This window comes from Nicotiana tabacum, chromosome 6 (assembly GCF_000715075.1).
Source record: "Nicotiana tabacum cultivar K326 chromosome 6, ASM71507v2, whole genome shotgun sequence".
Taxonomy (NCBI): Eukaryota; Viridiplantae; Streptophyta; class Magnoliopsida; order Solanales; family Solanaceae; genus Nicotiana; species Nicotiana tabacum.
This window is the reverse complement of record NC_134085.1, coordinates 218,480,519-218,497,625: the sequence shown is the minus strand read 5'-3', so window position 1 is coordinate 218,497,625 and position 17,107 is coordinate 218,480,519. Positions and strand designations below refer to the sequence as shown.

Genomic DNA, 17,107 nt, shown 5'->3' with positions numbered 1-17,107 from the left:
TCTAATGGGGACAAAGAATGCCTTTGAGGCATTATGACAAACACTTAGCATGCACTAGTTCCATGAGAGTGCTTATAGGGACGAGGGATTGCCTCACCCTCCCAAATCGGCTTGGAAGTTCCGTGCTACCACTTGTTCACACAATAACAACACCAATCCTAGTTCATAGGGTTGGGACACACAAACATATTGTTACAATGAAGAACAAACCCAAAATTTGTATCCAATGACATGCATTCACGCAACTCGAAATTGTCAAAGAATGGAGGTAGAAGTCATACCTTAGATGTTTAAGAGGAGGGATTGCCCTTGAATTGTTGTTGCAGGTGAAGGAAAGAGTAGAAGAGTGCTTGTCTTCAATTGGGTTGTGAGGGAGGAGGTTTGGTAGTGTTCTTGGCATAAGCAGTGAGGATATGTGCTTAAGTGTATTTTGTGAGCAGTGAGGTTTGGGCGTTTAGGTTAGGTTTTTAAGGGAGGTGGTTAAAAGAAATAAGGGAAAAGAAATTAAAATAAACCAAAAATTTCACTTACCTGGCGACACGAGGTTGCTGCCTCGCTTTACCTATCGTGAGGCGAGCTCCAACACAAGCTCTGGGGTGTGCAGTATGAGGCTCCATGCAAGATTCACCTTGATTTTTTCCTTGCAAGGCGAGCTCCCATGCGAGCTTTCCATCAGGTGATGCGAGGCTTTCTTCCTGACCCAGCTCGTTGGGGACCAGGCAACGTGCAGTGTAGTGTACGACTTGCCGAAATTACCTGCAAACATATTAGTTCCTAAAAACAAAAAGAAAAACTTCCAACTATACTAAAAATCAACTACGAATTGGGTTACCTTCCAATAAGTGCCTTAATTAACATCACCACATGACGAATACAACATTATAGTGGGTTACCTATCATGGAGCACCTGATTTAACGTCGTGGCACGATGCATGCAATCAACTTAAGGCTCGCTCAACATTGTTGGCTCTATCAAATGAGTCACCGATACTACTTTCGTGTCATCCATGCCCAAATAATGTTTCAACATGTGACCATTGACTCTGAACTTGCGAGAGCCATCTTCTGAAGCAATCTCTATGGCTCCAGTGGGATGAATCTCTAGCACATGAAATGGTCCTGACCATCTTGACTTTAATTTTTTCAGAAACAACCTCAATCTCGAATTGAATAATAGTACCACGTCCCCCGACTTAAAATTTCGCTCAAGAATATTTTGTCATGCACCAGTTTTATTCTTTCCTTGTATAACCTTGTACTCTCAAAAGCATGGTAACAAGACTCGTCAAGTTCATACAGCTCTATGACTCTACTAGTTCCAGTGGCCTCCATTTCCAGATTTAATTGTCGTAACGCCAAGAATGCTTTATGCTCTAACTCCACCAACAAGTGACATGCCTTTCCAAACACCAATTTATATGGTGACATGCCGATCGGAGTTTTGAATGCAGTGCGGTAAGCCCATAGCACATCATCCAATTTTCTCGCCCAATCAGTCTGAATAGCATTTACAGTTTTGGTCAAAACACTCTTCATTTCTCTGTTTGACACCTCGACTTTCCCACTTGTTTGTAGGTGATACGGAGTAGCAACTTTATGGAGAACACCATATTTCTCCTACAACTTTGCAAATGCTGGATTGCAGAAGTGGGTGCCCCCATCACTGATGATAGCTCCTGGAGTGCCAAATCGGGTAAATATCTTCTTTCTCAAGAAACCAATAACTGCCTTCTCATCATTTGTTGGAAGTGCCACGGTTTCTACCCATTTCGAGACATAGTCCACCGCTACAACTATGTACTTATTATTATAAGAGCTGACAAATGGTCCCATTAAGTCGATTCCTCATACATTGAATACTTCCACCTCTTGAATTGGGTTCATGGGCATCTCATGTCGAAGGGAAATATTCCCCTTTCGTTGGCACTCATCACAACTTTTCACCCAAAAGTGTGCATTTTTAAACAACGTCGGCCAATAAAAACCTGACTCCAACACTTTAGCCGTTGTCCTTACGCCTCCAAAATGTCCTCCAGACAGTAAAGCATGACATGCTTGCAAAACAGAAGATTGATCTATCTCGGGAATGCATCTACGGATCATGTTATCAAGACAAATCCTAAACAAATATGGTTCATCCCAGAAATACATGTGACAATCACGAAAAAACTTTTTCTTTTGCACAGAAAGCAAGTCATAAGGAACAATACCGCTTGCCAGGTAACTTGCAATATTTGCATACCATGGTGTAGCCTCGAGACTCATTGCTAAAAGTTGTTCATCAAGGAAAATCTCCATGATCTCCTCCACCTCAACCTTCTTTTTCGCTCCTTTGAGCCCAGACAAATGATAAGCAACTTGGTTTTCTATTCCTTTTCGGTCCCGAATTTCCAAGTCAAACTCTTGTAGCAGTAGCACCCATCGAATTAGGCATGACTTTGACTCCTTTTTCTCAATTAGGTACTTGAGGGCAGCATGGTCAGTGTAAACAATTACCTTTGAGCCTATTAGGTATGACCTTAATTTATCAAATGCGAACACCACAACTAGCATCTCTTTCTCAGTCACTGTGTAGTTTAGTTGGGTGCAGCTCAAGGTTCTACTTGCATAGTAGGTCAGATGCATGACTTTATCTTTTCGCTGCTCAAGAACTGCTCCTACAGCATAGTCGTTTGCATCGCACATCAGCTCGAACGGTTGCCCCCAGTCGAGGGCCACTATGATTGGTGCAGTCACTAGTTTCTTCTTCAACTCCTCAAACGCTACCCTACAATCTTCAGAAAACACAAAAGGGTATCTTTTCAAGCAGTTTACAAAATGATTAGAAATTTTGGAGAAATCTTTTATAAGTCGTCTATAGAAACCAGCGTGGCCAACGAAACTTCTTATTACTTTGATGGAAGTGGGTGGTGGTAGTTTTTCTATCACATCAACCTTTGCACGATCCACCTCAATTCCCTTACTTGATACTAGGTGCCCCAAGACTATACCTTCTTGTACCATGAAATGAAACTTTTCCCAATTGAGCACCAGATTAGTCTCCATATGTCTTTTCAGCACTCTTTTTAGATTCCTTAGGCAATCATCGAATGAGTCTCCCCCTATTGAGGAATCATCCATGAAGACCTCCATTATGTCTTCTACCATATCTGTGAATATGGACATCATGCACCTTTGAAATATGTGCATTGCATAGGACGAATGGCATTCTATGGAAAGCATAGCCGTCATATAACGTTTTCTCTGTATCTTCAGGGGAAATAGAAATCTGATTATACCTCGAGTATCCATCCAGAAAGCAGTAGTGGGTCCTTCCAGCCAATCTATCTAATATCTGATCAATGAACGACAGGGGAAATGGTCTTTTCGTATGGCCTTATTCAATCTTCTGTAGTCTATACAAATTTGACATCCCGTGACTGTTCTTGTTGAGATCAATTCATTGTTCTCATTTTGCACAATAGTCATTCCACCTTTCTTTGGCACACATTGAACTGGGCTATTCCAGCTGCTATCGGATATGGGAAAAATGATCCCCACATCTAACCACTTTATCACCTCCTTTTTTACAAATTCTTTCATGTTGGGGTTTAGCCTTCTTTGATGTTCTCTAGAAGGCTTGTGGCCATCTTCTAGTAAAATCTTATGCATATAGAAGGCCGGTTTGATACTCTTAATGTCTGTAATGGTCCAACCAATTGTAGTTTTGCACTCTATTAATACCTGCAAAAGTTGTTCTTCCTGCACATCTAACAAACCAGATGAGATAATAATAGGTAAAGTTAAGTTAGGTCCCAAGAAAGCATACCTCAGATGAGGTGGTAGCGGTTTCAGTTCCAACTATGGTGGTTCTTCGATCGATGGCTTAGCTGGAGGAGTCTTTCTTTCTTCTAAGTTCAAAGACTCAAATTCGAGCTCTCTTTTCCAGAACCCTTGGTCTTCACAACTTCTATTAGAGAGCAGTTAGCAGATTCACTTGGTCGCCGCATAGACTTCTGCACATTGTATGTTATCTCTTCATCATTCAGTCTCATTTTTAGCTCTCCAGTTTCACAATCAATTAGAGCTCTGCCCGTGGTTAAGAATGGTCTTCCCAAAATTATGGGAATCTCCTCGTCAACCCGGCAGTCCAAAATGACAAAATCTGCTGGAAACACAAACTTTCCAACCTACACTAGCACATTATCAAGGATACCTGATGGCCTCTTCACTGTCCGGTCAGCTAGCTGTAGTAACATGGATGTGGGTCTTGCTCTTCCAATGCCTAACCTTTTGTAGATAGCCAAGGGCATCAAGTTTATGCTTGCCCCCAAATCAAACAATGCTTTAGCAAAAGCATAGTTGCCTATTGTGCATGGGATTGTGAAACTCCATGGGTCTGACAATTTCTTAGCTATGGGTCTCGTTATAACAACACTACAAGTTTGGGTTAGTGAAACAGTGGACAAGTCTTGGAAGTCGAACTTGCAAGACATCAAATCCTTCATCATTTTGACATACCCAAACGTCTCCCTCAAGGCGTCAATTAGTAGAATGTTCACCTGGATTTGTTTCAGCATCTCCATGAATTTCTTATACTGCTCATCCTTCTGATATTTGGCCAATATCTGTGGTAATAGTGCTGGAGGTCGCTTCCTTCCTGTGATTTGAGTTTTATCCTACTCAGACACTGCTTCTACAGTCGTTTATTGTGTTACCTCAGTTTCTTTCACAAACTCTTTTTCTTTGCTCGTGCTCTCTTGTGCATGTTGTATTATCACCTTAGTTAACCCCGTTGAATCATATACCTCAATGGGTACTGGAACAAGTGTTTCAGTTGGTCGGCTTTCACGAGCAATTTCTTGCTCTAGATCTAGATCTTTACCATTTCTTAGACTCACTACCATAAGCTGTTTCGGGCCCTGCTCTTTTGGATTGACTTGTGTGTTTGCAGGTAACGTCCCTTGGGGCGATTATTCAGAGCCATTGATATCTGTCTAACTGAATCTCAATGCATTTTATCGCTGATTCATGTGAGTCCACTCTCTCTTGTATTTTTCCGTTGGACCCAATTAGTTGTTGCAACATTCCTTTAATTTCAGACAACCCATCATCTTGTCTCATTATCTGTTGTTGTTGAGGTTGTTGATAAGCTAGCTGTTGATTTTGCTGGTTGTATCCCTGTTGCCTTTAGTAAGGCACAACTTGACCTTGTGGTCGCATAGCTCCAGGATTGTTGCTATTATTGTATTGCTGCTGTGCTGGTCTATATTGCTGATTCTATTGCCCCCAATTCTAACCACCTTACATTTGTCCTCCATAGTTGGCCACATAGTTCATATTTTCCTGATAGTGCTGGTTGTCACTTTCCGCACTCTAAGAGCATACATATGGTTGGTTAATACATGGTGTACATAAGACCCCATTAGCCGCGTCAACTATGTGTACCTGTTGTTTCTAGCCTGATTCATCGATCATTTTAGTGAGGATACTCATTTGCATCATCAGAGTGGCCATATTTTCGGCTATGGAGTTGTTTGGGTCCAAAACCACCGAGTGAATGACATGAGTGATCATAGAGTCTCTTGTCATCCATCCTGAGTTTTGAACCATTTTATCAAGTAGGATCTTACATTCTCTGAATGATTTTCTCAAAAATGTTCCACATGCTGACGCATCAACATTGGCCTTTAAGATGTCTGCCAATCCCATGTAGAACCTCTGCCCCAACATCTAATTTGGAATGCCATGATATGGACACTTAACTAGCATACCCTTGAACCTCTCCCACATTTCTTGTATTGTTTCTGTTAGTCTCTGCCTGAAGCTCAATATCTTATCAATTTGTTTGGCAGTCTTATTGGGTGGTAAAAGTTGTTCAAAAATTGCTTGACTAATTCCTTCTAAGTAGTGATGGAGTTTATGGGGAGTGAATTAAGCCAAGTCTGAGCCTCTCCCGTCACTAAGAATGGAAACAATAACAACTTTATTGCTTCCAATGTCACATTAGGTTGCCTTTGCGTGACACATATCGACAGAAAATTTTTCAGATGCTGCTGAGATCTTCGATGTAAGACCCTGAGAACGGTCCCTTGTTCTGCAACAAATGTAGCATATTGTTTGTGATTTGAAATGATTCCGCTTGTATCTGAGGGACTACAATTGCGGTTGCCAGATTTTTGGCGGTGGGTTGTGCCCAATCATACAATGCTGCTTCTGGCACAAGAGGCACCACACCCTGATTGTTCGGGTCATTCACATTGTTTTTGTTGTTATTTGGATTTTCTATTCTGTCATCCATGTATGGTTTGACTTGTTATGTTGAGTTTTATTGCTATTTGCCCTTCTTGTATGCATGATTCAATGCCTTAAAAACTTTCTCAAGATCTGATAATGCTTCGAATAATTCACCAGTTCTTGAGGAGTTTCTAGGCATGCACCTGTAACACCAAGATTACAAACGTTAGAATTTCAATGCATTTAGTTTAAAATGAAGAAACTGACTATACTAAGAATTCTATCACTTCTTTTAGCTGCAATTAATAACACCGTTAAGTCCCCAGCAATGACACCAAAATTTGATAACGCCCAACTATGCCTTATAAAAAGGACTAAGCGGTCGTTGCAAATATATTCTGGTTAACAAGTCCGGAGTCAAATCTTATAGGGAATTAACCTATTAAGCACAACTACTAGACTCGCACAAATTCACGCAATCAATCTTCAGAAATATTTGAATAACAAATTGGATGTTTACTAACTAAATATCACGTAATGAAAATGCAGTAATTAATAACTAACTACGAACAGGTTGTAGACAAGAATTGGAATGATCTAAGGCTATGATTTCCCCTATTGTTGGAATCCTTTCCGCTAAGTTTTCTATATATTTGCCTAAGTTTTCTCTACCGATCATGAGCTCTCTGAGTGTCGTAATTCTCTCCCGAGTAACTACCACAATTTACTATACATATTCTTCCAAATTACGCTAGCTAGCACAAAGTACGGCTCACTCGGATCGCACCAAGGTTTCGTTATTCCTAATCCCACATTTAAACCCTCAGTATTGATCCCTCATGTACGTTAGGAGTGATGTTGTTCAACAACTACCTAAATATGCACTCTCTTCCGAGTAATATATACTAAATAGACATAGTCGATTGAGATCTCTTCAACCAACCACAACATAAACATAGTTGAACATATAGAGAAAAACTATGGCAAATCTGTATTAACATAACAGGAAATTCATACTCCAATAGGTTCCATCAAAACCCTAGATTAGGAGTTTAGCTACGCATACTCATAGTAACAATATCCTAAGTATTTTACATAAATAAATTACAAAGTAAAGATGAAGGAATGCAGAAATCAATGATTCTATCTCCCAACGGGTGTTCCACAAGCTATTCTTGCCTCCGGTCGCAAAACTCCCTCAAAAGTGGTGTTTATTATCTACTTATATGTGTAGGAAAAGCCCTAAATGACATAACCCCAGTCAAAGTTCAACAAGGAGACGAAATAAGCCTTCAAAATCCGGATCAAGCTCGCCTCAGACCGTGCCTCGCGAGGTAAAATGCGAGATGCATCTCGCCCAGACCATGCGATGCCTGCCTCCATGCGAGCTCAACCTCCCCTTATCCCTCGCGTCGCCTGCTCCCACGCGATCTCAAAGGCTCGCTTCGCCTGCTGCTTCATTTCTTCCGCTGCTCAATTCTTTCTTTCGTCTTTTACTGTTTTCGAGCACTCTTTATACTTTACATATTCCTTTTGCTCTAATTGCATCTCCAATGCACTTACACATAAAATAGACTCCATTACGCGCAAATAAAGTATAGTTTAGCATTAACACACCTAAAATGCAAGGTAAATAATGTGCTAAAATATGGAATTATAGTCACACATCAATAATTCAAGCCAAAATAACAGTAACTACCTTTAGGTTTGCTAGTGAGATAATTAATTAGTACATAAGTAAAGTGTATTAGGATAAGTGGCAGCAAAATATACGGAAAATTACGGTCAGTAGAATTACCGTAATATCCCCAAACAAAGAAAGTTACTGTTGCTCTTGTTAATTTTGTGGATAACGTTGCATGCATGGGATACACAGCCACAAAAAGAGCTATGATCACTCCACCCTTTTTCTTTTTTTATCTATTTGTTCTCAGTATGAAACTGAAAACAGGAAGATTTGCTCATCCATTGTTGGTATTTAAGAATTAGATAGATGGTTGTCCAATAGTATTTGAGAGATATTTGTTTTTATGCATACAAGTCGCAAGTGATACGTACTTTCAATATAAACTGAGGTTTCAAAAAATCCATATCCAAAACATGATCCCCTGCCTGAAATTCACCGATTTAATTAGTTTCCCTTTGCCATTTGCCTTGTCTTAGCTTTTCAGTTGCATCCTCAGCTCGTTTTAATCTCGTTTTGTGATCTTCTATTTCGAGCATTAATCAGCTAGATGGCTAATACAGAAACAATAAGGACGATTGTTGGAATTATTGGTCTGTGTTTTACGTACTATCCAGTATTCATCATACCAATTTTTATTATATATCAACTCCTTAACATTTTTTTTCCATGGAAAATTCATGCAGGAAATGTTATATCTTTCTTCCTCTTCCTATCCCCTGTGTAAGTCCTCTGGAATAATGTACATTATGAATTTTTGATTAATAAAGTATATATCTTTGGTCCTGAATCATTGGTGAATTTAGCTGTATTTTTTTGGCAGGCCAACGTTCATTAAAATATGGAAAGTAAAGACGGTGATGCAATTCAGACCAGATCCTTATGTTGCTACTGTTCTAAATTGTGCAGTGTGGATATTTTATGGAATGCCCTTTGTTCATCCAGATAGCCTTCTGGTCATCACCATTAACGGCATCGGTCTTGTTATAGAATTAATTTATGTCTCAATCTTCTTTATCTATTCCGAATGGCCAAAACGTGTACGTATTTTATTATATACACTTTTAATTACTTAATTATTCAAATTAATTTGAACTAACTTGTGTTTTTTTTAATAACTGAATATCAGCGGAGGATTATAATTGCTTTGATAATTGAAGTAATATTTGTGGCGATCGTCATTTTCGTTACGCTTACTTTCCTCCATGATACCAAGTCCAGATCCATGCTCGTTGGAATATTGGCTGTCATTTTCAATATTCTTATGTACACTTCGCCCCTTACCGTCATGGTATTATTTTCCACTGGAATCCTTCTTCTTCTTCTTCTTCTTTTTTCCAATTCAAATTTTAATTTGACATATGTATGCACTAATTAATTAACGTTTGCTGTTTTCTTTTAGCATCGAGTCATCAGCACCAAGAGTGTGAAATACATGCCATTTTTTCTGTCACTTGCAAATTTTGCCAATGGATGTATTTGGTTCGCCTATGCATTCCTCAAATTTGATATCTACATCTTGGTAATTAGATTCCTTTTATTATTCGTCGATCCTGAATATATTGATAATTCATGTACATTACTAATTTACTACATAATCTAAAGCTTGATAATAACATTTTGAATCTGTATTTTTTGTTTTTAATAATAATAATTATAGGTACCTAATTGTCTGGGAGCGTTATCTGGAGCAATTCAGCTCATCCTTTATGCAACATATTATCGCTCCACCAACTGGGACGATGATGGAAAGTCAAGTGAAATTGAACTTCCAGGGAACACCACACCCTAATTTAGTTCAATTTAGGATTTAAGTTAGATTTACCGATAGTGTAAGGAATTTTTAATTATTATCAGTACAATTAGCGCGCTATAGCAGGTTGCTTACTACTTTTCTAGGTTACCAGTCAATTATTAGAGAGAGTTCATTATCTCCGTGTAAATGCATCTTGATTGTGTAAATATTTTTTTTATGCTTTTAGCTTCTTATTTTGTTTCTACATATTAGGAATTGTGTTATCAAAGTAGAAAACTCTTTTTCTTTTTAATAACTGATGAAAAATAGTGATATTTCCGTAATTCTTGTGCATCGTATATCTTTTTATCTGATGTCCCTGACCGGGGGGGGGGGGGCGTGTACTGTTGATCTGCATTAATTAGTAATTTTGAGATTTATTACAAGGTGGAATCATGGTAGCCCAATTGGTTAGATTCATTTGCTCAAAAGACAATAGGAGTAAATACTGAAAATTTAAACCATGCATGCTTCGCACATTTCATTTTAGCCTCAATGTTTATGACTACTAGCCTGTTTGGCCAAACTTATTTTTGGCCAAAAGTGTTTTTTTTTTTTTTTTTTTTGCCAAAAGCACTTTTGGCCAAAAATTAAGGTGTCTGGCAAGCCTCTAGAAGGAAAAAAAAGTGCTTTTGAAGAGAAGCAGAAGCAGTTTTGGACAAGTAGAAAAAAATAGCTTATCTCCAAAAGCACTTTTTTGATAAACACTTTTGAGAAAAATACACTTAGAAGCAGTGTTTTAAAGCTTGGCCAAACACTATTCAAACTAATTAGCCAAACACAAACTGCTTCTCACCAAAAGTACTTTTGAGAAAAGCACTAGAAAAAAACACTTCTCAAAATAAGCTGATTTTTGCAGTTTGGCCAAACAGGCTAGTACTGTTACATAAACAAATGTATTGACATAGAAGAAAGCAACGTCAATTCCATCACCCAACCTACAGAAACCAACTTGATATTTGAAAATTTCCAGAAATAAAAAAGAAAAGAAACAATGGATATATTATAAGGAAAAAGAAAAAAGGGAAGAAAACAAATGGAAAAGAAGACGGGAATGTATAAGCTTTACATCAACCAAGAGAATGCATGTACACAGCTTCCAAATAGAACAGCGAAAATATTCTGGCTCTGCAAGTTCACTTCCTTTGTCAAATATTTGGAAATTGAGATAGACTTTACCTATTTCTGCATGTCTGCTTGAGCTACAAGCTTCAAGGCCCACGATACTTTCGGAAACACAAGCAACCCTGTTGTTGATCAGCGGGAATCATTCCTCCGCCTTTTGATGTATCAATAGCCTCTATCATGGATACTACCTCGTCCATCTCAGGCCGCTTGTCAGGGTTAGCGTCCCAACATCTCTTCATTACGTTAGCAAGGGAACTTGGGCAACACCTTGGTATTTCTGGTCTCAGATTCTGTGTGGCACAACAGAAACCGCAGTTAAGGGGGCAAAGACAGATTATCAAGAAGAAACCAGTAAATATACATTCCTGTCTATCTTTCTTCTTCAATCTTCGCATGTCATTACTTAAATCTAAAAAGTGCTAAGAAGTTGGAGGCTTTACCTGGCAAACCACAGCTGAAGTTACTTCTGAGAAGCTGAGATTAGAATATGGCATGTCACAGCAATAGATCTCCCATACACATATGCCAAAACTGTAAACATCACATTTTCTATTGTATGGATTGCCATTGAGAACCTGTAGTTTGAGCATTCAACAATTCAGCAACAGCGGATGTAAAGTACAACAACTCTTTCATTCGCTATGTTTTCATGCACATTTTCTTTCCCTGCATTTTAACAAATTTATCCAACACTTTCACTAATTCACTCGATTTTGGGGGTTTAATCCCTATGTTCACATCACTCTTCATCCGAGGTGAGAGAAAGATGGGGATTGCAATAGGAAAAGATTTAGCATATTTCGAACAATCAACACCGAACATTGTGTTCTGTAGTAAATTATACAGATAAGGCTCATAGCATGTGTCTCTTGCACACTTACACGTTGTACACAAGCTGAAGAATGAATCTTGGTGAAAAGAAGGGAACATTATGCAAGCAAGAATACCAAGAAAAAGCTTTAAATATGCTGAATCTGCTTAATCCATCAAAAAAAATTGACCAGAGAGACAACTGACATGAATGAAAGACATTCATGGAGAGGTGAATCCTACTCCACTTCCAGAATTACCTCAGGAGCCATATATCCAAGGGTTCCAGTCTCCCCAGTCATGTCATTTGGATTAGAGGCCTCAACGCGAGCAACCCCAAAATCTGCAATTTTTACTGTACGTGTCTTATCCAATAGCATATTCTCTGTCTTGACATCTCTATGCACAATCTTCTCAGAGTGAAGGTAACTTAACCTGAAAAAGTTCAAATGATTGACCTCAGTTCAGTAAATGATAAATTGTATATATAATTCAGAGGGGTTTAAAATACATGAGAAAAAGCCAGAGCTCCAATTTACCCTCTGGCCATATCAAGTGTAATCTGCACAACAACTTTGAATGCTAGCTTCTTTCTCCTGTTCTTGATAAGGTAAGATTTTAATGCACCGCCCGGAAGGTACTCCACTATGACGCAGCATATGTTACTAGGCATGCCAATATGACCATTTTCTGTTTGTACATTTAGCCCAGAAGAGCCCATGGTTGCCCCGATGAACTGTGAGATCGGAGAGATATATTAGTTGTATATGTGAAAGAAACAGTTTATTACAAAGATATGGGTAAATCTAAGCAACAATTAGTTCGTATGCTGAGACATGAGATAAGACTTTGGATATATGCAGTTTCCATAATCCAACAGCCTTTATGTTGAGCATGGAATACAACACTAGAGATTAGGCATCCAACCAACAGAGACATAGTAGATCATTATAAACAGCAGCCTGTAAAATTAACACAAATTTGGAATTGCAGTTATTTGCTACAGCCAACGAAAAGGTACAGACATGCTTCACGTCACCCTTAACTGTCCTTCAAGCATCATGCTTTCATTTCATCATAAAGGTTTCTGGTATATCAATGAATTAATTTTGTATTTCATTTGTTTAAATCAGAAATAACACATAAGACATCTTTTGTCCTTGCAATAATGTTTTCGGAATCAAGACGTTTATATTCTCCATGCAACATGATAGCTCAAGTACATCAAATATCAGAGCTCAGAACTTGATTATCAAAATATAACTTCTCAAGATAGAAAACAAAATTCAAAAAGACATTGTTGCAACTTACAGCCTTGTATCCTGATGATTGGAGTTTAAGGTTCATCTATTCAAGTTGACCAAAATACAGAATATTCTTTTTCCCTTTTCCCACTATGAAAAGTTAGGTAATGGTGTCTACGTATTATACTGTTAACGTCCTTGTCAATATGATGTTCTGATCCCCACTATGAAGAGCTTGCTAAATTTCCCAAGATCAGCCTTCTTCTCATCTTCATTATAGAAAAATCATCTGAACCTACCATTATAAACTCAAAAATAATGTGGCTATTTACATGGCTTATAGAAGTCAATGTGTTGTTTCCTTCATTCTTCTCTTTTTAGGAGATATCGCTCTGTTGATTGCTTTACCCATTATAAGTAGCTACTAATACCTATAAGGAATACCACTTGACTTTAAACAGATCTATTAGATGCATTTAAGTAACACCCTTATGCAAATATTACAAAACTGGATTAAAAAGAAAACCTTATGCAAAGCTTCATAGTGAAACATTGATAATTGTGACACAAAGATAAGCACACCTTTGATACATAACTTGTCTTCAAATTCACATTTAGGAGGCAACATGAGTATGATTCAAATAATTTCGGTACTACTAATCAGAACCTGTTAATATAGCAAAAATACCGTACTTACAGGATTAAATTGATCTCTCCACCATAATCTCTTTCCTACTGTAGAACCACCATCTCTCATGTTTTAGTTATTTTTCCTCATTCTTTAAAATCTAAACATAGTATCTTACTTCAAAAGTAATTAACTTTTTTTAAAAAAAAATATGTACACATCTTGAGCAAGCTGTGATTTACAATAGCTAATCACCACCAAACTAGCTAAATGAATTTTCTTGGCCATGAAATGGAAAGACAGAGGCTCGTCATGCATATTACAATGGCATTGCCATTGAAGAAGTGCTCTACAAGCATTATGTCCACACTTTGTTCCCAAAGCAGTGCAAAAAGTATAAACTGAGTAAAATGCAGTATAGACTGGAAATTATTAGCAGATGGACCATCAAAGTTTTAGCCCCTGTGATAGGAACGACCATTAAAGACAATGAAGTTTCATGCAGAAGTAGTAGTATCCATGAGGTTCTAAATCATTTCCTCATAAAAAGGTTATAGGTTGAATGTCACCTTAGTAACATTTGGATGGTCAAGCTTATGCCACACTGAAACTTCCTGAGTAAAAGCTGCCCTTAATGATGCTATTTCAGCGTCTGTTCTGTGGCCCTCTTCCCCCCAGTCCAGTAGTTTCACTGAGGAATGTTAACGAGAAACATGTTAGTAAGACCACTAATTTATGGTAGTCATTAAATCATTCCAAAATTTGTTAAAAAGTTTGAACAAGAAAAATGGACAATTTTTGGACAAGCAAATTTGTTAAGGCTCTGTAGCAGTGACAATGACAACCACATTTAACACCAAAACGCTATTTAAAGCAAGAATATAAAAACAAAAACATAAAACCAAAAATAATGAGAGGGCAAGAAAATGAGATCCAGAGTTGTAGGATCAGGATGACAAGCACTAGTGTTTTAGATTACTTTATTACTTGAATAATAGATAGGATCACATGAAAGTTCAGAAATACAGCAATATGCAAGACCAGCCAAGTTAATGCAATCATCTGCAACTTGCATAATTCAATCCAAACCCGTGCCTTTATTCACGGCCCGTAAGAATACACTCAAATGACAAACCATCAAAATCACTATACAATACTCATTCTCTTACCCCCAAACACACTCCAACGGGAAGATGAAAACTAAAAAAAACAGCAACCACGCATAGCATGCCCCGAATAAAGTACTCCCACGGTTTCAAAAAGATTGGCACTATTTCCTTATTAGTCCGTTTTAAAAAGATTGGCCCCTTTCAAAATTTTCTTAATAGGAAGCATTTATAGCCAAACAATTGTTATGACAGGTTTAAGACCACATTTATCCAATGTATTCCTTCTTTATTAAAATTTGTGCCAAATCAAAGTAGGACAATCTTTTCACCGAGGGAGTAGTAGTTATATCCAGCAGCCTATAGAACATTAAAATTGAACCATGAATAGGCCCACAAAAATAATACACTAAACACAACAAATTAAGATGGACCTGAGCACAACTTTTCCACTAGTTATTACGCTCTACGGTTCACAATAAGCGATCAATTTGCTTTAGGCACACCTATTAAAGAAAATACTAAATTCTAGACAAAAATAGTCAGTGTGACTAAACTACCCTTAATTCAATGTTGCAGCATAATTTAATATGAGTAAAAGATTTTTTTTAAATATATGTACATAAGGGTAATTTTGTAAAAATAAATTGAATTTTTTCTTGATTATATAAATTGACACTTATTTTGGAGCAAAATAAAAAAGCAAATTGGTTACCCATGCCCAGGAGGGAGTATAGAATTAATGGAGCTTCCAAAATTGTAAACGCATGAACCATATTTTACCATCAATTCTGTTAGTGCCTATTCTTCAATATAGTATGATCCATGAACTAAACTAAATAAAAGGACAGCATAAAGGAGAAAAGAAAATAACTTCTTAACAGTGTAAAAGGAAAATGGAGTGACTGTCCCAGAAATGCTGCGACACACCTCCTCCCGTGGTTCTCTAACTAACTATCTGCCCCTCCAAAAAAGTTAAAATATATAATAATGATAATAATAAATTTTATTTGTTTTAGAGGAAAAAAAAAACGAAAATAAAAAATAATTGACTAACTGTATCACATTGAACAGTTTTTTTTTTTTTTTTTGAGTATGGTTAAAAAAACAGGAAGGTGACTGACCGGCAACATCTTGGGCGTCGTAAATGCCACGGTGGACGGTACCAAAAGTGCCACGAGCAATGACACTTTTGATGATGAGCTTGGAAGGGTCAATTTCCCAGTCGTATCTTTGCTTGGGCTTGACGGAGGAAGGTAAAGAGAGGGCAGCGGCAGTGGCGGTGGCGGTGGCAGTGGCGGTGGTGGTGGTGTAATAATCATCCATCGGTTTCTTCTTTTCCATAGTCCATGCTCTGTTAAGGTGCTTCTCCAGCTGTTCATCCAAACTCTTCAGATCAATCTGATCAGCTCTCACAAATCCATCACTGCTCTTCTCCATTTCGTTTTCTCTATGTTCAAAAAGTTGAATATTTGATTGTTTCTCTGGGTAATATGATTGTTCAGTTGGGGTGATTTGGTATTAATTGTTTACGTACTAGTTTTTGAGGGTGGAATTAATCAAGCCAAAGTGTTTTTGGGAAGAGAAGAGGAGTAATATGAGCATAACGCCATGTGTGCACATGGAATTGCCTCAAGACAACGTGTATTCCTGACCCCACCACTCTTCTCTTCATTTATTTCTTCTGCCTCCTTTTTTATTCGAAAAATTGTCATGCTATCTAAGAGCAAAGTGGGAAGTTCTTGAATGGAAGGATGCCAAGGGTCTATTTGGAAACAGTCTTTCTACCCCAGGGTAGGGGTAAGGTCTGCGTACACATTATCCTCCCCAGACTCCACTAAGTGGGATTATACTGGGTTGTTGTTGTTGTTGCCGTCATACTATCCAAAATACTCTTCATTTCAATTTCTTATTAAAATTGTATTCCCGTCATTTGAATTTTTTCCTTAAGTTTGTTATTTGTTACAGATTTGGTATTGTTAGTCTTTTACTTGGCATTGCCTAACCGATATCAACTTAGAGTGAATTGTACATGTTCAAAAAATGTTAAGAAAAGATTACAATTTACTCCATATATAACTTTTGATTATGATCTACAATTAAGCTGGAATTCCATCAAGAAAAAGGGTAAAAACAAGATTTTTTTTTCCTAATAGCTGTGTAACATTGGACCAATAGTCTAACGATCGAAAAGCAAAATTACTCAATTAATACAAACAAAAGTTCGACCATTTTCGCTTTGCAATATTATTATGAGAGTTAAGTAGCGAATTTTGGTGAAATTTGTATGTGTTGTAGTAAACATAGCTTGTGAGCTAGTGATTGTCCAATTTGTCTAAATTTTGCTTGAACCAAAATAAGTTAGCCCGATAATTTGGATCTTAATTTGGGTTACAACACTCGTTAATTTTAACTAAGTACATCATTGATCAGTCCGTAACAGTTTAACGAGGTGGACAAGTTACGGAAATATAAAACAAATCGTCACCCATAAGA

General features: G+C 37.7%; 1 protein-coding gene across 1 annotated transcript; it reads right to left on the bottom strand.

Moving 5' to 3' along the window:
* Window positions 1–10,671: 10,671 nt before the first annotated feature.
* Window positions 10,672–16,262, bottom strand: LOC107813150 (serine/threonine-protein kinase 52). Its single transcript, XM_016638368.2, has 6 exons — window positions 15,736–16,262; window positions 14,075–14,196; window positions 12,173–12,369; window positions 11,894–12,068; window positions 11,264–11,398; window positions 10,672–11,113 (listed from the first exon to the last, which is right to left on the bottom strand). The coding sequence occupies exons 1-6, from the start codon at window positions 16,049–16,051 to the stop codon at window positions 10,907–10,909; spliced, it is 1,152 nt and encodes a 383-aa protein (XP_016493854.1). The 5' UTR covers window positions 16,052–16,262; the 3' UTR covers window positions 10,672–10,906.
* Window positions 16,263–17,107: the final 845 nt, after the last annotated feature.

What these genes read in the sequence shown, in the direction of transcription:
- LOC107813150 (XM_016638368.2), bottom strand. Translation starts at nt 16,051, where the DNA reads ATGGAGAAGAGCAGTGATGGATTTGTGAGAGCTGATCAGATTGATCTG. An exon ending in ACCATCCAAATGTTACTAAG is followed by an intron (nt 12,370 to 14,074) that starts GTGACATTCAAC and finishes CCGATCTCACAG; the next exon opens with TTCATCGGGGCAACCATGGG. An exon ending in CTTCAGCTGTGGTTTGCCAG is followed by an intron (nt 11,114 to 11,263) that starts GTAAAGCCTCCA and finishes TGTGCCACACAG; the next exon opens with AATCTGAGACCAGAAATACC.